This window comes from Schistocerca piceifrons, chromosome 8 (genome assembly GCF_021461385.2).
Source record: "Schistocerca piceifrons isolate TAMUIC-IGC-003096 chromosome 8, iqSchPice1.1, whole genome shotgun sequence".
NCBI lineage: Eukaryota > Metazoa > Arthropoda > Insecta > Orthoptera > Acrididae > Schistocerca > Schistocerca piceifrons.
In genome coordinates, this window is record NC_060145.1 from 343,658,691 (window position 1) to 343,684,313 (window position 25,623).

Consider the following 25,623-nt stretch of genomic DNA (forward strand, 5'->3'; position numbering starts at 1 on the left):
TGAATGCTAAACAAGCAGCAGTTTAATTTTCAAAACACTGCTTGCATTGGCACCGAACAGCAGTGAGAGACTGTCTCTCATTGGCTTGTCACTGGGCAATGTATTCTGCTTTCCTATTATAAACATACGCTTTGGCATCCTTTTCCAGAATAGATGCGTCTCGTTACAATTAAAAACTTGTTGCGGCAGATAACACTCAGAATCTACGAGCATCTTGAAGTTGCTGACGAAGTTCTCTGCTGCCCGGGTGTTGGAGATGGCTGCTTTGCTGTGCCTCACTACACTGTGGATGCCGGTTCTTCTCTTAAACTTCTTGAACCACCCATGGCTTCCCTTAAATACTTTTTAGGGCACTGATGATCCTGGCATCTCTTTAACCAGGTCAGCGAATTCATTCTCCTCTTCTCATGAATGTTAATAGCGTCACCTTGCTAATTGCTTTTCGTTTATCCATATAAGGAGCAGCCTTTTGACATCACCCAGAATATGAAACTGTTGTTTAGATACTCTTTGTCACTCTCTCTGAAGCTTCTATCTCCTTAATGTTGTCCTTGTTCTCGAGAATAGTGTAAATAGTTGATGTAGACCAATTGCATATGCATGCTAAATCACTGCTCACACCATGTTTGTATTTTTCAATGACTTTACATGTCATTTCTAAGGTAATTTTCCTTCTCTTACGGTCATCTTCTTACAGCTTTATCTTCAGAGACATTTCTACAAAGTTTATTAAAATTTGCACAAAAAAAAACCACTGAGTGAACACAAGTTTTTAAAAATCTGCGATCACAAGCTGCATCAAGATACAAGCTTCATGAAGATGGAAGCAGAAAGAGTGCTAAACCAAGACTGCAGTACATACTAAAGACATTGTTCATATGCCACTGCCAACAATAAAAGGTGTCCATATTGCTGGAAGTTTTTCCTGCTGCGCATAAATGGCCGATGAAAACACACTAAATCGCTGTCACTCGTCACTGCTCATGTGCAACACTGCTCATTATGCAAGTCAATTTTTTTACAAATTCTTTGCTCGTTATGCAGATTGCGCATTATGGGAAGTGCTCATTAAGCAAGGTTCCATTGTAGAAGGTCCCTACCAGACGAAGTGGTACTGCTTCACAGGGTGGTGGTGTGCCTTTACGTACCCAAATAGCAGGAAAAGAGAGGGGGGGGGGGGCTAGCTGTTGTAGTAATGTGGTCAACTCAGTGTAAGTAAGTGATCTCCCTGGAGGTAAGTACACAATTTGCAAACGATGATTGCTGAGGCTGTTTGGACCCGCATTGCTACTGCTTCCAATGTGGCATGAAAGGGAATCCATTCACCGATGATATTGTGCTAACCGATGTACAAACTCCTCCAGATGTCTTCTCGTGGCCCATACGGTTCTGAAAGAATGAACAACAGCCATGGAGCATTGGGAAATGGTCATCAGTGAAGAACGTTTTTTTGTAGAACAACACAAATAGTGGAAGGGGGGGGGGGGGGGGGGAGATAAGGTGCTGCAGTTCCAGCAGAAAACACATTACAGTTCCACTGCGTGATTATGTCACAGGTGTCCAGGTTAGATGTGAACAGCCAAGGAGGACCACCCACACCCCAGGATCACGTTCTATCACCAATGAGGACGGAACCACATCAGTGAGCATTGGTTCAGAATCTGGCATCATGGGGAAATCTGCCACCTCTGGGGTTACCGGAATAGCCTTGTCCTAATTCTTCTTCTTCTTTTTCTCGTCCTCCTCCTCCATAGATTTTGCTGATCAGAATTCTTGCAAGGGCCTATCGGTGACGAGTGTATGAACAGATGAAGAGCAGGTAGCCCTGGGACCCAAATGCTGCAGTTCCTGCAGCCATTGGCTGGCACTGGGCTTCTGAAATGTGGGTTTCTGGAGGTGCCAGAAGAGGAATCTGCAACTCCAGCTGCATGCAGGAAGTGGTTCCCAAAGATCGTGGCATGGGAACCACAGGAGAGGAGGATGGTGGCAGAACTTATTTGGAAAAAGTTGAGATAGTGGGAATGATGGCTGTGATTTTCATCACTGGTTATCACAGGAACAGTATGTAAACATTCGTATTTCTTTCATGCCTCAGTATATGAATACGTTCCATAGATTTATACTCCTGTAATTTCTTTCCCTTTCTTTCTTGAAGATTGGGCAAACCTGAGAATGTGGAGGATGGTGTTCCTTGCAATTGACAAACAAAGGTGGTTGTTCACATCAACTACCTTTATACAGTGATCATCCACAGTTACCACATTTTGGGTATGCTGTGCAGTGAGATGACAAATAACCAAAGCGTAAGCATCGGAAGCAGGTCACAGGTGGTGGAATGTCTCTCGTCGCACCAGTACACATGACTAACATTTTTTGAGAGGGCATTCCCTTGAATTGCCTCTATCTGTTCAATTATTCTTGGGACTTTTTTGGATGCATCGGGCAAAATGTACACCTCAACACTCGAGATTAGCCCATAGCTCCTCATCTGACTGAAGTGTACAGGCTCTGTGGAATAAGATTCCTTGATTCACATTCAAAGTTTTGTGTGGGGCAATGGTCACTGGTGCATCACGCACTAGCTCACATGCCTGAAGAGTTATAGATCGTACAGCCGAGGAAACTTAACTGAACAGTGATCCACTGCATATTTTTCCTAATGACTCAACTTCTCTAAATGTATCATCAATATGCTCCACAAAAAATATTGGCTTTGTTGTAGTAAAAGTATTCCCATCATTCTGAATACATACTGAAAATTGGATATTGTTTTGCTCCCAGACATCTGGCTTGTCCCTCTTCCCATATGGTAGCAAGGATAGGGAAAACAGGATTATAACTGTCCACACTGAAATTTCTATGCCTGTCTGATGAGACAGCCATTGTAATGGGGTAATTTAATATGTTTTATGTCATGATGCCCCACGCAGTCAGACCTGTGTGGGGAGCTAGCAGCTCAGGCATCTGCAGTGTGATCCCTGTGTTGCCAGGGGCTCAACCGAAAGGGTGCATAATGAGCCCACCATGTCAGACTGGACACCATATTGGTTTTGAAGCACATATAAGACCTATGCAGGTATTGTGCACAGATAATCTTCATCATTGCATGCAGTGGGTGTTATTGAAGGTGTTCTTCCTCAATTGGTCCACACTAAAAAAAAAAAATGGAAAATAAATATCAGACCCTGAAGGAGACCAAAAATTACTTCAGCAAAAAGATGATTAATTAATGAACATTTCACAAAAGGGAAGGAACCTATGAAATAGCAAGGTCAACATCAAAGCCTGCCACAATGACAAAGAGAGCAAGAAAAGGAAGAATAGTTAAAGATGACAGTCTTGTATAAAATGTATGTATGGATTCAAATGAAATGATCACATACCATTATTGGCCAGGAGACCCTGTCAGTGGTTTTTTGACCACCTGGTGGAAGTCTTTCCATTTGACACTTCGGGATTTTGCGCATCTTTGTGATGAAGAAGGGACAAAATAATTAGGGCAACACAAAAGCCCAATTCCCAAGTGAAGATAACCTTTCACTAGCCTGGGAATCAAACCAGAAACCCCGTGATCTTGATGTAGCAACATTAACCACTAGGCCATGAGCAGCGGACGTGTAAAGGGTTAATCAGCTGTGATAAAGTCAAACTCTTCGCTCTACAGCTACACAAATACTTCATAAGTCAATGTACAGGTGAAAGGGTGGGTATTCTGTTATATCATCTTTGTTGAGACAGCTCTATTTGTGTGGGTAAAAGTTACATCATTACTGGGATCCCCCCCTGCATTTTTCAATATGGCATTGACATAAACATTAGGCTTCGCTATAGGTAAATTTATCACCACAATCTTCATTTGGCTTTCAGATTCAGTGGCTTTGCCAACTCACATCCAAACTGTCACCTTTCAAACTAGCCTAGACCTCAGGCTGCACTACAGATCAGTCTGTCGCCTCAATCAAGATTCCTGAAGGAATCCAATAACATGCTTTAATCCTACTTGTAGAATTTGTCAAATTATTGATCTTTTTATTAAATATTTCCTCCCATGTTTATCCTTCCTTTCTTCTGAGCAGAGAATACAGTTTTCCATGAATATTATTCAAATACCTCTTAGAAATCTCCCAATAGTATAAGTCTGTCACCTACAGCAAGTGAACAGACGGTTAGCGAGTTTCTGATAACATAATCTTTCACATATTCAACTTTCTTAGCTAAAACTAGTTCATATTCTTTTAGATAATCAGTGAATATGTTCCTCATTATCACTGATCATTTGCACACACAAAGCAGAAGTAATCTATCACACTTTGTTGAGACAAATACTATTTCTACAACTATCCACAAAAATCATCTAACATCTTTCTATATTAAACCAAAGCATTGCATACTATGTGACATCACTCACAAAGTCAAGTCTATGACTTTGATGGTATCTATTAAAAATAAATAAATAAAAGTGAATTTTGATGACATTTTGGAAATGAGACAAAGGTGGAAAATATTACTCTACTAAATGTATATTGATGTATTGTTTAGTGGGGAATACACATTGATGGGCTGCTCACCATCCATATGCAAACATGTCTGCAACCCCTTCACTTCAATGATTGTAGAGCAACTGACAGCTAAATTTTAGTACCGTCTTAAGGGCTCTCCAAGCATGTCATAAACATGCACACTGATTGTGTTGATGTAAAAGTCTGATCTCAGAAGCACTTGGTCATGGGCTGAGACAACTAAGAGCCTGTTTCTGCTGGAATGCAGCACTGTTCACATGTCACACCAAGCTCTTCTGGCTGTGGCACCTAGTGTATACTGGACAGGGTTGCTAGAGGCCCGACTGATATATCTGCCTTCCTCTGATGATATTCTGACCAGCGGCGAAAAAGTTGTAAAATTCATTTTTCTGGTTGTGGAGAAATCAATGGTAAGTGTTTGGACCAGCTTCCTTCCACTACAGATAATTTTTATATCTTTGAGAATGCGGGCAGATGAACCAGCACACTCAATGAATAAGTGTGGATCTACCCAGTTTTAACTTCCCAAGGTAGCCTGATAAACTAAGTGGTCTGAAATTAGTTTCACAACAAATACAATTTGCCTAGAATGTGTACATGTTCTGAGAAGCAGTACTACAAACTACCATACTAATTTTATCATCCATCTGAATGTAATATGTGATGTCACAGAGCTTTTTCAACGTGCAAGGAAACAGTTTTTCCATGAGATGTATGGGTAATTTCGGAACTAAAGCCACAAAGTTGTGTGTGTGTGTCAATACGTCCCGGTTTTCAATGAACCCAACATGTTACATAAAGTAATGAATATAAATGCAGTGTGTTTTGTGTTACTCGGTTTTTCTTTCAACGTGCAAATTAAACTGACACATGTTAGCTACCTTCAGCAATATATAATATTTTAGCGTAATTGATAATCTAATACAATGTCGTCTGTGCAAAACCGTAAACAAACATAAAATTATTAGACCTCCTAGGTCCTTCGTTGTTGAGTTCATAGGTACGAAATAATCTTACCTCCATTAACATTTATTTGGCATATTTCCATCGTACACGACAATATCACAATGAGAATACGCGAAACCGATATGTAATTAAAGTAACTGTTAATCTAAATATAGCGTAACTGCACATTACGTTGGTAACAATGATATAAGTGCCTTATGGCTGTCAGATTTTGTAAAGACAATCGCTTCATGACTGACAAAATTATGATGACATTATAAATACTGCAGTCATTTGTCTGCTTATATTGTAAATTACATGAGATACGCTAAATGTGACTGCAGTTTATTCGAACTAACATGATTAAGAGGCGCTAGGTTAGTGTCGTGGTTATAGTCAGTTAAAATACAGGGATGATGGTGTTACGAATATGTGACATGGAGCAGGTGAAAATATGCCTTGAAAACATGTTATTTTACCACAAATACTTTGGGGAGCTATAATCATGTCGATAATGATTTCTTTGATTGATGATCTTAGGGAAAACAAGAAAATCGTCTGCATGTGGATACTCCTTGGTTTACATGTGTTTCGATTTCGCTGAAAACAGAAGACATATACATCCATGTCAGTTACGATCTCAGCAATGTACTGTACCGTCTGCAACGCCGTGTGTCTGCGACCACCTATCCAAAATGTGTTAAAATACACTTATGTGAATATAGTGCAAAATAATACGCATGCGTGAAGCAGCATGTTTCCCCTTTAGCCAATCAGCTTATACTAGATACCCTGACATTCAAGATGGCACCATGGCCTGAACAAGGCAACGAACCCAAGGCACCTGATAAAATTTGTGGTAAAACTGGTGAAAATGCTTTATTGGACACATCGAGAGTGAGTTGCTGTGCTTCAGATGACGCTGAAGTGAGTGCCACTTTGAACAAAAGTGATGATAAACAGGTATGGAAGTTTATGATTGTGTGTATCTGCTAATTGTTAAATGTATTTGTCAGCTTTGATCCTTAGTAATCGCTTATAAAGGAGTTTGCATTTTGCGGCGTGTATCTGAGACAGCTTATCATTTGCTTATATTCGTTCTGAGTGCCGTAGATGGATATTTATTACGTGACATTCAAGGACGAGGAACAGGCATACGTACTTTTCGGAAGTAAAATAGTGAATGTGCTTTTTGACATTAAAGTTCAGTTTCTGTAGACTGCTACAAATTCAGATAAGGAATTATTTACAATTTGTAACTTCCATTATGTGAATCGGCTAAGAATTTTGTTCCCTTCACTGTTAATGTCAAGTGACGATATTGTTTACAGTAGACAATGCGAATGCTGTACAAAAAGATTACTCTTGAACGCAACATTTCTGCTTGAAACCGGCTTGTGTTTAAGAACGAGTGTTATCTTTTCAAGAATCCTTTGTCAGCCCGGTAAAATACAATTTTAAATAACCTCTCACATTCTGCAGACTTCGCTCCTTTCTGGGACTATATATCGTCGGTCTTCGTTCATTGGTAACCAGAAAATGCAGAACCCGACATTTCGTGTACTATTGTCGCAGGAGTGGATGAGAAATAATCTGTCGTTACTGCATTGCTGCGGAAAATGACACTACGGTGTAGCTACAGGACTCTGGCTATAAATTTTCTGCAAGCAAAATGTAACTCATTTGTTGCACTACAAATATATTGTCATTGAATGAAAATTTTTAAGACAGAACGCCCATAAATGTTCAGTGGATTATACATCCATACTTGGTGTTGCTGATTCGTACTGTCTGTTGAACGCTGTTTTCGTTATTTCATCTTACGTGACATGAACATTCAGTGTTTGATGTCAAAGCACCTGTATGTACAAGTTACGCCAGTTAAATGAGGAGTTTTATTCTATAGCCGCATAATTTTAGAAAAATAATTACTATCGACGTGCCGTAAATTATCAAGGTGCCACTTGTGCTTCCCGACAATCTGAACAGTTACGTTCATTGACTTTTCTATTGCTTGAATTTTGTGGAGGATTGTAGTTGTCTTCGTAACCTGTTGAGACGAAAGAAATGTAAACTTATAAGTTTTTATGCAAAATCATAAATGAACTATATATCGTATGAAAATGGAAGTCGAGAAAACAAATTCTCTCTCTCTCTCTCTCTCTCTCTCTCTCTGTGTGTGTGTGTGTGTGTGTGTGTGTGTGTGTGTGTGTGTGTGTGAGATTCGTCTGCATGGTGACAGGAAATTCTGAACTGAATTACCTTTCGATAGGACACAGTGTGTAATTTTTACGCGTCAAAGTAATATCGCCAGCCACCATTCGCTTAATACAGCGTATAATTTAGTTTTACTATCAAAATGTTAGTACCGATAATCGGGAACAATATTTGTCACCTGCTTGCTCTTTATTTTCGTTCGAACTATAACGGATTGTGGAATTACTGTAATATATGTTGCCACAAAATGTTATTTGGAAGCTTTTCCTTTGAATAGCCGCAAATTTGTAGTGTGTCATTTACTGACATTAGTCTTTTTCTTTAAACAGGGGGAGGGGGGGGGGGTGTTCAGAGTGGATATTATCGAAGTTTGTCTGCATACTTGCTAATTGTAAATTTCTTTTAAATAGTGCTCGCACATTTCAGATTGTGTGTTTAATGTTAAAGGATTCGACGTTTAATTTGGATTTAACCTTTCTTTAGTGTAATACACGAGGGTTTTGCCTAATAATAAAGAAATCGAGAGATATGACTTCTCTAGCTCTGCTTTGGCACGAGAAGTGTTTGGAGAATAGAAAAAAACGCAGTATTAGTGAAATGATGCGTTCGTATTGACAGACAAAAGCTGACCGACCTACCGTACGCCAGCTGTCATTCGCACACCCCACGCCTGCACACGAGCAACTGCAGCGGCATTTCACACATCTACACATGCATGATACGTGTTTGGATCTTCGCAGTGGACAAATACTTAACTCTTCTCCCTGTTACCTGTGCGGCTATGTACCCGTAAATAACGAAATTCCATATCGCAATGGAGTTTTTAGTGAAACTTAAAACTGCTTTGAAAAGTTTCTAGGCTAGTTTGGACTAAAAGGGTACTATAACGGACTCCAAAGTGAACACGTTCAGTTAACGTAGCCCTAGCGCATCCAGGAGAGATTATCAGTTATTGGATCTGTTAGCATCAAGAACTACCGCTCTGAAAAACAGACCAGCGATCAGTTTCGTGGTACAAATTTTCTCAGTGGCTTAGAGTGCATTCCATGTAAAGAGTGCAACTATATTCAAATTATTGTCTGAAGAGAAACCTCAACCATGACGACTCTTCCCACTCAGAACTTAGCAGGTCAGTGAAGAGAGTAACACTGGTATACGAACTGACGGAAAAGACATGCGTGTATTACCGCCAGGCTCTTTAAACTCCGTGCTTGTGCGCTCAAATTGTGCTGTACGACACGAGAGCAGATAACTGTAAAGCAGTTAAATTATTACAGCTTACCACACTCGACAAGTCAGATCCGAATTCTGCCTCAGAGGTATACCAAAAATTTAGAGCGAACTCTGTTGTGTAAGAAACATGATTGGGTATAGAATACTGTTTTACTCAGTGTCGCAAAACTAGAAGCGGGTGCCGTTCCGCAATCCTAGAGCCAATTACGAACGGGAACCTTTTTAATAATCGTTAGGAGTGTTAAAACTCTAGTGCTAAAATCTCAAAAACCCGTCACACGGAAGCCGTATGCGAAACATTAGGTATCCCGAGCCGCTCTTTTCGACCATCCGTTGCAAATGGAGACAAAAACTGTTCGTTCTTCATCGCCAAGTTCAGACATACCGAGTAATATTTTGTAGGGTCTAGCCTGTGGATGCATCGTAAAATATTACTATTGTTGTTATGTTCAGACCCTTGTCTTTATTCGCCTACTTGCTTCCCAGTACAATCACTCTAATTTTGTACCCTTCTAAATGTTTTTCGTAATATTCCTTACCCACGGATTGAATTCGGTTTCTCTCCACAACCGAAGACTACTGAAACGAAAGAGATTTTCAGATGAACACAGGGTATAGAACGATGAATCACTCGCGGTACCATGGCATACTTAAAACAAATTATTGTCAAAGTATGAAGAGTGAGTTGAGAATGCAGAAAATCGTTGAAAAAAAAGGCGAGGGAAAAACTACATTGTGTAAAACATTGATGTGTCCATTGTATTGTATAAGGTGCTAGCTGCAACTTATATTTTGAAGTGGTAAGTGTTCGTCTTCCTGAAAAGCGTCAGATACAATAGTCAACTCGCGTGTATCACTGGTACCTCAATAGACATACAGTATAATGCTGCCTCGACGGAGAAAAATTGACTGCTTCCCTGATTCCCTTCGCTTCCATGTCGACGTTTTCTCGGATTGCTCTTGCTATCGCATATTTGTTCCCATGTACAAATTTTTTCTGCGCGAACCAGAAGATACGGAAGCACTTCCTCAATTTCCACGCATTTCGGTGTATATTCGGTCAATTTATACTTCTTCCCCCGTCATTTTTCTCAATTATATCGATTTTATGTCAGATCTATCCATGTGATCATGACATAACCTCGCGTACTGTGTTCTATAATTGCTTGTAAACAGATGCCAACACCTAGGCCAGATGCACTGATCAGGAGGTGTAGCATAGCACTGTACTAGATTGTGTCCTGTCACCTCCACGCTGGACAGCATTTGCTCTATTTTATGTATGTCTGTGTACATACATCTCACGGAAAGCTCCCAGGACCCAAGTTAGCGTTTGAGTGTGGATCCACCACGTGTTATATCCAGAGCGATGTTGGAATGCAGATCCACATTATGCCACACACAGGATGGAGTTTGAAGGTGGATCTGCCACGCACAATGTACGAAGCGGTGTTGGGCTTCAGATCCACAAATACCACATCCAAGTTAGCTTTAGAGTGTGGATCTGCCGTGTGATATATCTCCGGACCAATGTTCGGAGGCGGATCCACCACACGTTTTTTTTATTAGTAACAATTGCAAAGTGCAATTTGTCTGGTGACCTGATTCACTATCTTCCTATCATGCGTGCCGTATCGTAAAAAGCTACTCTAGTCGAAAGAATGCGCGAGCCTCCCAAATCCCCCCGCGGGGCCCTTATCTATTTTGTGAATACGTTCTTGGCCACCACGGGGGCCCAGTCTTTGCACCATTACTTCCCTTTCCGTGCTGCAAGTCTATCCTTTAACTATTTACTTTTCCTCCTTGCCATTCCATTGTTAATATTCTAATGATTTTTGTTCTTAACTATGTGGTTCCCTTGTTGCGTTTGACTTGATACTCCATTTCTAGATTTTACAGAAGTTGGATCGTGCAGGGAAGGCCTCCCACGTTTTGTGCCTTTCATTCTTAGCACGCTTGCTTTCTTGTAAAGGTACTGCGTCCAAAACCCAGCACCGTAGCCATCCCGTTGTTGGGGAAGGGGTGGTCGTCAGGTACTTGTACCGTGGTAGCCGCCCGACCACACAGGGATCGCACTGTTAGTGCCAGAGCTGGAAACTCCAAACTCAAGCCAAGGATCATGTGCTCGTCATGGCTGGGACACTGGGACTCCGAGCAACGGTTTACTGGCCAAATAACCGTTGCTCTTGCTGTGGCAGGGTGGCAACCATGGGTGGAGACCCTGTTTGGAGTGAGCAGTAGCACGACGGAAGATTAGCACATGAACATCCTTCCGCTGGTGACCTCAAGGCCCCAGCACTCTTTTCAGACAGGAAAGATTATTATGATACAGAGAGATACGACCCCACAACGTTCCTTCCGTGGCTACACCGTTAGCAGAGGGGCAAGCCAGACTTCTAGGTGTGAAACAGTTCACTTGGTAGGGATACTTTTACTACAAAGAAAACGTTTTTTGTCGAAAATATTGAAAATAAATTTGGGCAAGTTGAGTCTCGAGGCAAAATGCGAAATGATTCGTTGTTAATTAAAACTTCCTCTGCTGCCCAATCTAAAGCTTTTCAGCATGTGATCGAGGTTACATTCCTGTGACCATTGCCCACAGACAAAACTGCGAAAGTCGTCCAAGAAATCATGTTCCCCAGAGATATTACGCTCCAAACAGATAAGGAACTCTAGACTAATCTCGAGTATTGAGGCGAACGTATTTTCAGATTTGCACAAAATGGACCAATGATAATCGTATGCATACAAGTTCCTTTATCTAAGGCGTTAAAGAGAATATCCTCTTGGAGAAAGTTACCCATTCCGAAACTGTATGTCCCACTGCGTAGGAGATGCTGCAGATGTTTATGCTTGGGCATAAGTCATCACGCTGCACGGATGACCCAAAATGCAGCATATATAATCACTCCATGAAGATAGTCCTAGCGAACATCCGCCTTTGCGTCCAACTGTGCTGAGCATCACCCTTCAGCTTTGCCAGTTTACCTAGTTTCCAAGAAAGAATGGAATATCTATTGTACAAATCTATTGACTTATTGTCGTATACTGATGCACGGAAGAAATATGAATGAATGCCTCCGCTGTCTGAAGATGATCAATCACGCTGACATCATGACCATCGCCTCCCCTATCTCAGCCTACCACAAACTAGGACTGTTGACATTTTTAAAAATACCGGGTATCAGATATATCTATATTCAGAGAAAATATCGTTATCGGCCCTCGATATATCGAAAGAAGTATAGGTATGTCGACTGAAAGAATACCGACGTACCTGCCTATAATAATATCGGCTTCACATTGTAAATATACAGCCAGTTTTAGAGCTGTATATTCAAGTATTTATTGTTAGATATTCTGTACTTCAACAAGCTAGCAGCCTGTCTATCCTTAGAGCAGGAACTGAAAGTAAGACGATGCAAGTTCACGATTGGCAGCAACTACTTTGCTAAAAATGGTAACTGCACGTAAGTGGCACTATAAAAGGTGTCCAATGGGTACTTCGTTCAGTTTCGTCACGTATCGGATTTGTTCGGAACACTTCATGTAGACGTAAGTTTTTTCATTTCTCCCAACTCCAGTGACCTAGCAGTTGTAGTGTCAAAATTGCGTGGTGAAGCGAAACGTTGCAGTTTCTGGTGATAGCGCCGACCATCAAATACGTGAGCATTTCCCCTCACGCCTCTACCCAACGCATAGACCAACCTTGCGATTTAGATTTTAGTTCATTTTCAGCAACTGTTTTTTGAAGAATGCCGATGTGAAGAAATGGCACACTACTTTCGTTAATTTATTTGTTTTTATTTAACGTACTGGTGTGCTATTTTTTTCAAATCGGAAATCTTGTTAGTCCATTCACCCCCTCTTCCCAGTGCAATCTGACTACTACTGCTGTGCCACATATATTTGCTCCACACAGTCAAAGCGAAAGATTGGACGTGGTGAAAGCGCAACAAGCAGTAAGACTCCGTCACACAGTGAAAGTAAAATTACGTTGTACTACAATTTCGAAAGAACTTCAAATATTTACCGAAAATTGTGGAAAAAATGTAAAAGTATTGGTACTCGATAGTAACATTTTAATATCGATATATCGATAAATCATTGGTTAAAATGCCGCCTGTAAATATCGCTACCTGTGGAAAAAATATCGATATTTTATCGACAACTTTACCCAAACCAGATCTTCCAGCCGGCCGTGGTGGCAGAGTGGTTCTAGGCGCTACAGTCTGGAACCTCGCGACCGCTACGGTCGCAGGTTCGAATCCTGCATCGGGCATGGATGTGTGTGATGTCTTCAGGTTAGGTATGGTTAGGTAGGTTTAAGTAGTTCTAAGTTCTAGGGGACTGATGGTCAAAGAAGTCCCATAGTGCTCAGAAGCATTTGAACCAGATCTTCCACCACCGTCCTCTTTTATGGTCCCCAGGACACCTTCTTTGGGAACCACTTCCTGCACCTAAGACAAGTGTTCTCCTTAATCAGTGTCGACTGGTGACTGGGATCCTTCTCATGATCCGCCTCCCTGATAACACTCAGACCAAAGGTTGTACATCGAACAGTGGCTGCAGGAGCCACAGCCTGTAGGTCCCAAGGTCCCAGGGCTGTCTGCTCCCCATCCATCTCTGCTCAGTGCGGATAGCCACTTGGTCGAACTTTGCCCACCAAAGGTTACAAAGGAAAAGAGTGAGAATTGGGAAAAGGTTCCTCAGGTGCACCCAGAGGCATCAGAACCGACCATTTAGTATTATTCTGAGCAGATGTTTGTTGATGTAGTTCCGTTCCTACTGGTGACTGGCAGTGATACTCCAGCATGAGCAGACCTGACCACAGTCACTTGATCATTCAGTGGAATAATAATGGGTACTACTGGCATCTGCTGCTGGAACTACAGCACCTTCTATCCTCTTCTTCCCAGTTTGAATTTTGTTGCTGTCCAAGAAATGGCGCTTCACTGATGACCATTCTCCAACACTCCACTGAGCAAGGTGGTGCAGTGGTTAGCACACTGGACTCTCATTCTGGAGGACAACAGTTCAAATCTCTGTCCAACCATCCAGATTTAGGCTTTCTGTGATTTCCCTAAATCGCTCCAGGCAAATGCTGAGATGGTTACTTCGAAAAGGGCATGGCCGATTTCCTTTCCCATCATTCCATAATCCTAGCTTCTGCTCCCTCCCTCTTTCCCTCCCTCGACCCTCCCCCCTCACCCTCTAATAACTTCACTGTCAGTGGGACATTAAACTCTAATCTCCTCAGCCGGCCAGAGTGGCCGAGCGGTTCTAGGCGCTTCAGTTTGGAACCGTGCGACCGCTACGGTCGCAGGTTCGAATCCTGCCTCGGGCATGGATGTGTGTGATGTCCTTAGGTTAGTTAGGTTTAAGTAGTTCTAAGTTCTAGGGGACTGATGACCTCAGATGTTTAGTCCCATAGTGCTCAGAGCCATCTAATCTCCTCCTCATCCTATGCTCTATGGTTATCGTGCATTCTGTCAGAACTGTGCGTGTCACAAGAGTGGGCCCCCCGCTGGTCTGGAGGTAAGAATAGGCCCGAGGTATTCCTACCTGTCGTAAGAGGCGGCTAAATGGAGTCTCTCATGTTTCGGCGTTTCAAAATTTTTCTGGAGATGGAGCCAGTTGGGGAAGGGCGCCTTACATGGTGCATCGTGTCCATCGTACATTGAGATCTTTAGCCCGCTTTCTTGTCTTCGCATTGCAGTCCCGCTCATTCTCCATCTCTTGGGCGAGGATACATTCCTGGGTCCGTTTTACACCATGCACTATTTAGTTCAACTGGATCTTGTGTGTGGCGTCTTTCCATCGCAATGGCGGGAGAGCACCATCATTCCGGTGCTCAGACCTGGTAAAACCCACTTGATGTGGATGGCTATTGGCCCATCAGCCTCACCAACGTTCTTTGTAAGCTGTTAGAACATATGGTAAGTTGGCAGTTGTGTTGGGACCTGGAGTCAATTGGCCTTCTCGCTCCATGTCAGGGCAGGTCCCGCCAGGATCGCTCTACCATTGATAATTTAGTTTCCCTTGAGTCTCCCATCCGAACAGCCTTTTCCAGACGCAAACACCTGGTTGCTGTCTTCTTTGATTTACGAAAAGCTTATGACATGACCCCACGTATGCCAAGGGGTAGATGCCCATGCCCCTGGGGCATCGGGACTCCCGGCCAAGGCCATCCTGCCAGGTGGCCATTGCTGCGGCTGGGTGGCGCCCATGGGGACATGCGATGAAGCGTAGTCTATCATCTCTTGCTGGTGGTGAAACACCAGCAATCTCTAAGCGATCATGAGCTCAATTCAATGCGCAGAAGTAAGACCCCAAAACGTTCCCCTCCCTGGCCACACCATGCGAGGAACATCAGGCTAAGGATGGCAGCGGATCTTATTCGCCCCAGTACCTTGTATGTTCGAGAGCTGATGGGGGGAATCTTTCATGACGATGAAGGCTCAGTTTTTGTTGAGCATTTAGAGGACAAGTTTGGAGAGGTGGAGTGCTTGTCCAAAATTAGATCTGGGTCAGTCTTGGTCAAAACCGCATCCTCTGCCCAGTCACGGGTGTTACTCGCTTGTGACAAGCTGGGGGATGTTTCTGTAACCATCACGCCCCATAAGAACTTAAATATGGTCCAGGGTATCATATTTCACAGAGACCTCCTTTTGCAGTCCGACGACGAGCTGCATGCCAATTTAGAGCAGTGAGGAGTAAATTCCGTCCGGCGTGTCCTGTGGGGTCCGAAGGATAATCAGGTGCCACTGGTGCCTTCATCTTGGCCTTTGAGGGTGATACATTTGCCGAAAAGGTCAATATGATGGTCTACCGGTGTGATGTAAAGCACTATATCCCTTCCCCAATTCGGTGCTTTAAGTGCTGGAAGTTCGGCCATATGTCTTCCTGCTGTACTTCCAGCATCAAATGGCAAGATTGCGAATGCCCATCACATCCCAATACTCCATGTGTCACGCCTCCCATTTTTGTCAACTGTGGAGAGCACCATTCGCCTGCTCGCCTGACCGCAGGATTCTCCGGAATGGAAGGAAAATAATGGAGTAAAAGACCCTGGACAGACTAACCTACACTGAGGCTAAGAGAAAATTTGAAAGTCTGCATCCTGTGCGTATAACATCGCTTATGCTGCTGCTACAACAGTTGTGGCACCATCAGCTCCACCAGCCCAGGTCACCTCTCAGAGCCGGAAGACTACACATGCCCCCATGATGGTGAGCGGCATTTCCCTGCTTGTTGCTCCTGCACCACCTACTTCGGAAGCGACACCCCCCCCCCCCTCCAACCAATGGGGACATCCGTCCCCACGTCTAAGCTTCGGCTTCTCTCGCTAGGAAGGGGACCCTCGGGTCACTCCCTTCCCAGGTTTCTTCTAGTGGGAAAGAAGACACCCCCCCCCCCCCCCCAGTGACTGAAGAGCCCAAAAGCAGCTGGTTGTACGGCTTCACGCTCATCCTAATTCCCAGAAACTGAGCCAGTGAAGTCCTCCCAGCCAGGGAAACCCAAGGAGCGGCGAGAGAAATCCAAAAAGAAAACTCCTAAGACCAAGGAAATTGCGGTGGCACCCACACCACCACTACCTATACAAGCTATGCGGCTTAGGAAGGGCCTAGATTTCACCAGACCCTCAGACACAATGGATATAGACTGCTCAGGCAATAAATCGGTGGCAGCAGGTGACTCTGAAGCGTAAACTGCCTCAATGAATGTTCCATGCCTTCCCAGTCTCACGATGTGATCCTCCAGTGGAATTGCGGTGGTTTTTTCCACCGCCTGGCTGAGCTGCGGCAACTGTTAAGCTTTACACCTGCATCTGCATTGCCCTCCACGAAACCTGGTTCCCAGCAATGCGGACCCCTGCCCTCCACGGCTATAAGGGATATTTCACGAACCATAGTGACTATAATAGTGTCAGGTGGCGTTTCTGTTCATGTCTTAAACTCGGTCTGTACTGAACATGTGCCCCTTCAAACCCCTCTTGAAGCTGTGGCTGTCGGAAAACGACGACACAGGAAATAACTGTCTGCATTGTATATCTCCCTCCATATGGTGCAGTACCCCTGAATGTATTAGCTGCACTGGCTGATGAACTCCCTAAACCTTTCCTACTTTTGGGAAATTTTAATGCCCATAACCCCTTGTGGGGTGGTACCATGTTACTGGCCAAGGCAGAGATGTTGAAACTTGACTGGCGCAATTTGACCTCTACCTCTTAAATACTGGGGCCGCCACACATTTAAGTGAGAGTCATGGTAGTTACTCGGCCGTTGCTTTATCAATTTGCAGCCCAGGACTTCTCCCTTCTATCCACTGGAGAGCACATGACGACCTGTGTGGTAGTGACCACTTCCCCATCTTCCTGTCACTGCCCCAGCATCGGGCACATGGACGTCTGCCCAGATGAGCTTTGAACAAGGCGGCCTGGGGAACTTCTGCTGTCACTGCTGAATCTCCCGCGTGTGATAACATTGATGTGATGGTTGAGCAAGTGTCTAGCACTGTTGTTTCTGCTGCAGAAAATGTGATCCCCCTCTCTTTAGGGTGCCCAAGGCGTAAGGCAGTCTCTTGGTGGTCGCCGGAAGTCGCTGAAGCAATTAAGGAGCGTCGCCGAGCTCTACAGCGGTATAAGTGGCACCCTTCCCTGGAGAACCTCATAGCCTTTAAATGGCTCCGTGCCCGTGCTCACTACCTTATCAAACAATGGAAGGAGGAGTGTTGGGAGAGATACGTCTCCACCATTGGATGCCACATGTCACATTCACAAGTTTGGGCAAAGATAAAACATCTTTTCGGGTACCAGGCCGCAACAGCTGTCCCTGGTGTTACCATAAATGGCGAGTTATGTTCCGACGCAAACGCGATTGCCAAGCACTTTGCTCGAGCCTCTGTGTTGGAGAATTACCCCCCCCCCCCCCCCCCCAGCCTTTCGCACTCTCAAACAGCGGCTGGAACGGAACGTCCTCTCATTCACCACACGCTGCAATGAATCCTATAACTCCCGATTTACAGAGTGGGAGCTCCTCAGCACCCTTGCACATTGTCCCAACACAGCTCCTGGCCTGATCGCATCCACAGCCAGATGATAAAACATCTCTAATCTGACTACATGCGACAACTTCTCGTCATCGTGAACCGGATCTGGTGCGATGGCGTCTTTACATCGCAGTGGCGGGAGAGCACCATCATTCCGGTGCTCAAATCAGGTAAAAACCCTAGCTATCGGCCCATCAGCCTCACCAACGTTCTTTGTAAGGTGCTGGAACGTATGGTATGTTGACGGTTGGGTTGGGTCCTGGAGTCACGTAGCTTGCTGGCTCCATGTCAGGGCGGCTTCCACCAGGGTCGCTCTACCACTGATAATCTTGTGACCATAGAGTCTGCCATCCGAACAGCCTTTTCCAGACGGCAGCACCTGATTGCCGTCTTTTTTGACTTACGTAAAGCATACAACACGACTTGGCGACATCATATCCGTGCCACATTGTATGAGTGGGGTCGTCGGGGACCTCTCCCGATTTTTATCCAAAACTTACTGTCGCTCTGTACTTTTCGTGTCCAAGTTGGTGACTCCCATAGTTCCATCCATATCCAGGAGAATGGTGTCCCACAGGGCTCTGCATTGAGTGTCTATTTTTAGTTGCTATTAACAGTCTAGCAGTAACAGTCGATCCCTCTGTCTCACCTTCTCTGTATGCAGACGACTACTGCATTTCGTACTGCTGCTCCAGTACTGTTGTTGCTGAGCGGCGCCTCCAGGGAGCCATCCACAAGACGCAGTCATGGGCTCTAGCCCACGGCATCCAGTTTTCCGCCACAAAGTCGTGTGTTATGCACTGTTGTCGGCGTTGTACAGTTCATCCGGAACCACACTTTACCTTAATGACGATCCACTCTCTGTAGTGGAGATACAAATTGCTAGGACTGGTTTTCGACACTCGATTGACTTGGCTCCCTCATCTTTGTCAGCTTAAGCAGAAGTGCTGGCAGCACCTCAATGCTCTCCGTTGCCTGAGCAACACCAATTGGGGTGCAGATCGCTGCACGCTGCTGCAGCTCTACAGAGCTCTTGTCCAATCCCGAGTTGACTATGGGAGTGTGGTTTATGGTTTGGTAGCGCCTTCAGCATTGCATTTACTCGACCCTGTGCACCACTGTGGGATTCGATTGGTCACAGGAGCTTTTAAGATGAGGCTGGTGTCCCTTCACTACAGATCAGACATGCTAAACTACTCGCCAGTTATGCAGCACACATTCATAGTTCCCCTGCACATCCGAATAATAGTCTGATTTCCCTGCCCGTGGCAGTTCATCTTCTGCATCAGCAGCCCAGATCGGGGCTAACGATTGCGGTTTGCATGCGGTCCCTTCTCTCCGAACTGGAGTCCTTCCCTTTACCACCGCTGCTTGTGGCGCGTTCATATATACCTCCATGGTGTACACCTCGGCCGCAGCTTCGTCTGGACCTTTTGCATGGCCCTAAGGACTCTGTTAACCCCACTGCTCTCCGCTGTCACTTCCTCTCGATTCTTGACGTTCCTGGTTCTGAAGTGGTTTACACCAACGGCTCAATGGCTAATGGTCACATAGGCTTCACATATGTTCATGGAGGACATTTTGAGCAACACTCCTTGCCAGTTTGTTCCAGTGTTTTCACTGCGGAGCTGGCGGCCATATATCGTGCTCTTGACTACACCCACTCATGCCCTGGCGAGTCATTTCTCCTGTGTACTGAGTCATTGAGTAGCCTACAAGCTATCAACCAGTGCTGCCCTCGCCACCATCTGGTAGCGTCCATTCAGGAGTCCATCTATGCCCTGGAACAGTCCCGCCGCTCTGTGGGGTTTGTGTGGACCCCAGGAGACGTCGGAGTCCCTGGCAACAAACTTGCCGACAGGCTGGCCAAATAGGCGACACGGGAACCGCTTCTGGAGATAGGCATCTCCGGAGCTGATCTGCGTTCTGCCTTACACCGCAAGGGTCGGCTTTGGGAGACGGAGTGGCATAACAGCACGCATAACAAACTGCGTGTCATTAATAAGACTATGAATGCGTGGAAGTCTTCCATGTGGGCCTCTCGCATGGAATCAGTTGTCCTCTGCTGGCTCCGCATTGGGCATACTTGGCTAACACAGGGATACCTACTCTGTCGCGAGGACCCACCTCAGTGTCGCTGTGGCTCCCAGATGACACTCGTCCACCTCTTGCTGGACTGCCCACTTTTAGCCACTTTGTGGAAGATTTTTAATTTTCCCAGCACCCTGCCTTCGTTGTTGGGCAACAATGCCTCCACAGCAGCTTTAATTTTACATTGTGCCTGTGAGAGTGGGTTTTACATTTCTATGTAGGTTTTAGCGCATGTTCTTTGTCTCTCTGTGTCTTCCACCCTAGTGCTTTTGGGGTGGAGGTTTTAATGTGTTGGCTGGCCAGAGTGGCCCTAGCGGTTCTAGGCGCTACAGTCTGGAACCGCGCGACCTCTACGTCGCAGGTTCGAATCCTGCCTCGGGCATGGATGTGTGTGATGTCCTTGTGTTAGTTAGGTTTAAGTAGTTCTAAGAGACTGATGACTTCAGAAGTTAAGTCCCATAGTGCTCAGAGCCATTTGAACCATTTTTTTAATGTGTTGCAGAGTGGCTGGATTTCTCTTTTTATTCTCGTGGTTGGCCAGCCACTGTAATCTGGTTTCATGTTTTACTCTGTTCTGTTTCTAGCGTCTCAGTTTTCTTGTCCTCTTTTGTTCCTTTTAGTGTTCGTTGCCTTCCCTGCGTTCTTGTGACTTTTCCTTTCTTTCCTTTTTATATGTTTCGTTCGTTTTACTCTCAAACTTGTGGCAGTGTTTTATTAGGAACAAGGGACCGATGACCTCGTTGTTTGTGGTCCCTTCTCCCGCCTTTAAACCAACCATCCAACCCATCCGCCTGGGGCATCTAGACTCCCGGCAATGGCAATCCTGTCAGGTGGCATTTGCTGCGGCTGGGTGGCGCCTGTGGGGAGGGCCCATGGTCAGAGTGGGTGGCATCAGGGCGGATGACACGCGATGAAGTGTAGTACATCATCTCTTGCTGGCGGTCAAACACAGGGGTCTTTAAGTATTCATGGGCTCAATTAGGTGGGTAGAAGCATGTTCATGGACTCAATTCAGTGCGCAGAAGTATGACCGCAAATCGTTCCCCTCCTTGGCCACGCCATGGTAGGAACATCAAGCTATGGATGATGGTGGCTCTTATTTGCCACAGTACCTTGTATGTTCTAGAGCTGATGTGGAATTTTTCGTGACAGTCAAGCCTCAGTTATTGTTGAGCATTTAGAGGACAAGTTCGAGGAGGTGGAGGGCTTGTCCAAAATGAGATCTGGGTCAGTCTTGATCAAAACAGCATCCTCTGCCAATTCATGGGCGTTACTCGCTTGTCACAAGCTGGGGGATGATTCTGTAACCATCACACCCCATAAGATCTTAAATATGGTCCAGGGTATCATATTTCAGAGGTACTTTCTTTTGCAGTCCGACGATCAACTGCGCGCCAATTTAGAATAGTGAGGTGCACATTTCGTTCGGCATGTCCACCGGGGTCCAAGGGATAGTCAGGTTACTACTGGTGCCTTCCTCTTGGCCTTCGAGGGAGATACAAGGTGATGGTCTACTGCTGTGGTGTAAAACCCTATATTCCCCCACCAATGCGGTGCTTTAAATGCTGAAAGTTCGGCCATATGTCTTGCTGCTGTCCTACCAGCATCACATGTCGACATTGCAAACACCCATCACATCTTAATAATCCATGTGCCCTGCCTCCCATCTCTGTCAACTGTGGAGAGCATCATTTGCCTTGCGCCAGACTGCAGGATTCTCCAGAAAGGACACCTGCACTCCGCAGCTATAAGGGATACTACAGGAATCTTAGTGACTCTAATCGAGTGTCAGGTGGAGTTCGCGTTTATGTCCTAAACTCAGTCTGTAGTGGGCCTGTGCCCCATGGAACCCCTCTTAATGCTGTGGCTGTCAGAATAAAGATGACACAGGAAATAATTGTCTGCAGTGTGTACCTTCCTCCAGATGGTGTAGTATCTCTGAATGTATTACCTGCACTGATTGATCAACTCCCTAAACCTTTCCTACTTCCTGATTGATCAACTCTCTAAACCTTTCCTGGGGGATTTCAACTCCCATACCTCCTTGTGGGGTGGCACCATGCTTACTGGCCGAAGGAGAGATGTGTCAGTTCGACCTCTGCCTCTTAAATACTGTGGCCGACATACATTTCAGCGTGGATCGAGGTAGTTGCTCGGCCATTGATTTATCAATTTGCAGCTCAGGACTTCTCCCATCTATCCACTAGAATGTTCATGACGATCTGTGTGGTAGTGACCACTTCCCCATCTACCTGTCACAGCCCCGGCGTCAAGCCCACGGATGCGTGCCCAGATGGGCTTTAAACAAGGCAAACGTTGTTCTTTGTAAGCTGCTGGAACGTATGGTGTGTCGGCGGTTGTATCGGGTCCTGGAGTCATGTGGCCTACTGGCTCCATATCAGTGCGGCTTCCGCCAGGGTCTCTCTACCACTGATAATCTTGTGTCCCTAGAGTCTGCCATCCGAACAGCCTTTTCCAGACGCCAACACCTAGTTGCAGTCTTTTTTCGATTTACGAAAAGTGTATGACACGACCTGGCGACATTATCATCCTTGCCGCATTATAGGAGTTGGTTCTCAGAGGCCCATTCCCGATTTTTATCCAAAATTTTCTGTAGCTTCGTACTTTCCATGTCAATGATTGTGTCTCCCATAGTTCACCCCCTCCCATATCCAGGAGAATGAGTGTTACTCTATTTTTAATGGATATTAATGGTCTATCAGCAGCTGTAGGGCTGTCTGTCTCACCCTCTCTGTAAGCAGGCGACTTCTCATTTCATATTGCTCCACCAGTACTGGAGTTGCTAAGCGGCGCCTACAGGGACCCATCCACAAGTCGCAGTCATGGCCTCTAGCCCACAGTTTCCAGTTTTCGGCGGCAAAGTCGTGTGTTATGCACTTCTGTCGGCGTCGTACCGTTCATCCAGAACCAGAACTTTACCTTAATGATGATCCACTCACTGTAGTGGAGACACATAGATTCTTAGGACTGGTTTTCGATGCCCGATTGACTTGGCTTCCTCAGCTTCGTCAGCTTAAGTGGAAGTGCTGTCAGCACCTCAATGCCCTCCCCTGCCTGAGCAACACCAACTGGGCTGCAGATCGCTCTATGCTGCTGCGGCATTTCAGAGCCCTTGTTCAATCCCGCCTTGACTATGGAAGTTTGGTTTATGGTTCGGCAGCGCCCTCAGCATTGCTTTTACTCGACCCAGTGCACTGCTTTGCCGTTCGCCTAGCGACAGGAGCTTTTAGAACGAGTCTGGTGACCAGCGTCCTTGTGGAAGCCGGAGTGCCGCCATTGCAGATTAGGCGTGCACAACTGCTGGCCAGTTACGTAGCACACACTCATAGTTCTCCAGTGCATCCGAATCACTGTCTCCTTTTCCCACCTACGGCAGTCCATCTTCCACATCGGCAACCCAAGTCACTGCTTCCAATAGTTCATGTCCGATTCTTTCTTTCTGAACTGGAGTCCTTGCCTTGACCATCTATACTAGAGGTCCATTCGCGTACACCTCCATAGTGTAAACCTAGGCTGCAGCTTCGCCTGGACCTTTCACATAGCCTTAACGATTCAGTTAACCTCGGGGCTGTCCACTGCCACTTCTTCTCTATTCTTGACAACCATTGAGGCCTCAAAGTGGTCTACACTGATGGTTCGATGGCTGATGCTCACGTTGGCTTCTTATATGTCTATGGAGGACATATTGAACAGCATTACTTGCCCGATGGCTGCAGTGTATTCACTGCAGAGCTGGTGGCCATATCTTGTGCACTTCAGTATATCCTTTCATGCCCCGAGGAATGGTTTCTTCAGTGTACTGACTCCATGAGCAGCCTACAGGCTAGCAACCAGTGCTACCCTCGCCATCCTTTGGTGGCGTCCATCCAGGAGTCCATCTATGCCCTTGACCGGTCCCATCATTAAGTGGTGTTCTTGTGGACCCCAGGACATGTCGGCATGCCAGGCAACAAACTTGCCAACAGGCTGGCCAAACAGACTATGCAGAAACCCCATCTGGAAATCGGTGTCTCTAAACCTGACCTGCGTTCTGACCTACGCTGTAGAGTTTTTCGGCTTTGGGAGATGGAATGGCATAACAGTACAAACAACAAACTGCGTGTTATTAAGGAGACTATGAATGTGTGGAAGTCTTCTGTGTGGGCCTCTTGCAGGGAATCAATTGTCCTCTGCCAGCTCCGCATTGGCCACATTTGGGCGACCCATGGTTACCTCCTGCGCTGTGAAGACCTGCCTCAGTGTCGGTGCGGCACCCGTTTGACAGTGGCCCTTATTCTGGTGCACTGTCCCACTTTGACTCCCCAGCGACGAAATCTTGGTTTATCAGACTCATTGCTGTTCATTTTATCTGACAACGCCTCATTGGCTGATTTAGTTTTACGTTTTATTTATAAGCGTGGGTTTTATCATTTGACCTGAGTTTTAGCGCATGTCCTTTGTGTCCTCCACCCTAGGACTTTTATGGGGTAGGTTTTAATGTGTTGCAGAGTGGCTAGCTTCTCCTTTTTTATTATCATGGTCAGCCAGCCAGGGTAATCTGCTTTATTGTTTTTAATCTCTTCTCCCTTTTTCTTGCGTCTTTATGTGGTTTTCTTGTCCTGTATTGACCATTGTAGTGTTGTTGTCCTTCTGGTTCTTCCTTTCTCCTGTTATTGTGCCGTATGTCTCCTTCGTTTCCTTCTTTCCCTTGGGTAATTGTTATACTGGGAACAAGGGACTGATGACGTTGCTGTTTAGTCCCTCCCCCCCTTTTAACCAACCGACCTTCCACCGTTCCTCCCTCCCCCCCCCCCCCCCCCCCAGGGGGCTCAGCATTTAGTTGCTGGGTACTGGCTTGGTGACCCTGGGGTCCCTGAGCTGGGGACTGGGAAGCGCCACCAGTCCTTTATACTGTAAGCTCTGAGCATGCTTAAACGATCACCGTAAGGCGCGATGGTGGAACGTTGTATGGTACAGAGCCCGGGGATCTTGGCTTAACTGCCTGTGTCGCGAGGATGGTATACACTATAAAAAACCCTCAATCTCAAGGTGTGCTGCGCACCGAGGAGACGCATGGCTGTTGAGGTAGAACAGTTGTTAGCGGGCGACCTCTGGGGAACCTGCCGCCCCTCCGGTTGTATTAGGCCTACCGAGGCAAGTGGGGCTCTGTCTGGGTTGACATTACTTTCCGTAGCTGCTCGTGGGACCACCATGAAAAGAAATACGAATAGTGTGCAAGCATGAGTCTCTAAGAAAGGAAAGTTCAATGCTTTAAAGTGTGACCCCCAATCGTTCCCTTCCCTGCCCACACCAGGGGAGGAACGGCGGTCTAAATTACCTGGTGCGACGTATTCTCCTCAATTTCTGGTTTGCAGCCGAGCAGATGGAGACTCATTTCTGACCACAAAGCCTGTTTCTTGTGGAACATTTAGAGGACAAGTTTGGAGAAGTTTAGGGCATATCTAAAATGAGGTCTGGAGCAGTCCTCATACAGACAGCATCTCCAGCACAGTCATGGGCATTGGTTGCTTGTGACAAGCTCGGTGATGTTGCAGTCTCCATTACG

General features: G+C 45.5%; 2 protein-coding genes across 5 annotated transcripts in view; one reads left to right on the forward strand and one right to left on the reverse strand.

Moving 5' to 3' along the window:
- Positions 1-6,142, reverse strand: part of LOC124711959 (transcription initiation factor IIA subunit 1-like) — an 88,870-nt gene extending 82,728 nt beyond the window's left edge. The window contains exon 1 of one of the 2 annotated variants that reach the window (XM_047242240.1): positions 6,123-6,142. The gene's annotated coding sequence lies outside the window, so the exon portion shown is untranslated. Of the gene's footprint in view, positions 1-5,537; positions 5,660-6,122 lie in introns of those variants that run through there. The other variant, XM_047242235.1, reaches the window with a different exon arrangement.
- The window catches only part of LOC124711958 (mucin-19-like), a 534,229-nt gene continuing 514,625 nt past the window's right edge, over positions 6,020-25,623 (forward strand). For 2 of the 3 annotated variants that reach the window (XM_047242231.1, XM_047242232.1), the window contains exon 1: positions 6,021-6,428. In XM_047242231.1, coding sequence (XP_047098187.1) covers positions 6,270-6,428 — 159 coding nt within the window. In that variant the 5' untranslated portion in view covers positions 6,021-6,269. Of the gene's footprint in view, positions 6,429-25,623 lie in introns of all 3 variants that reach the window. The other variant, XM_047242230.1, reaches the window with a different exon arrangement.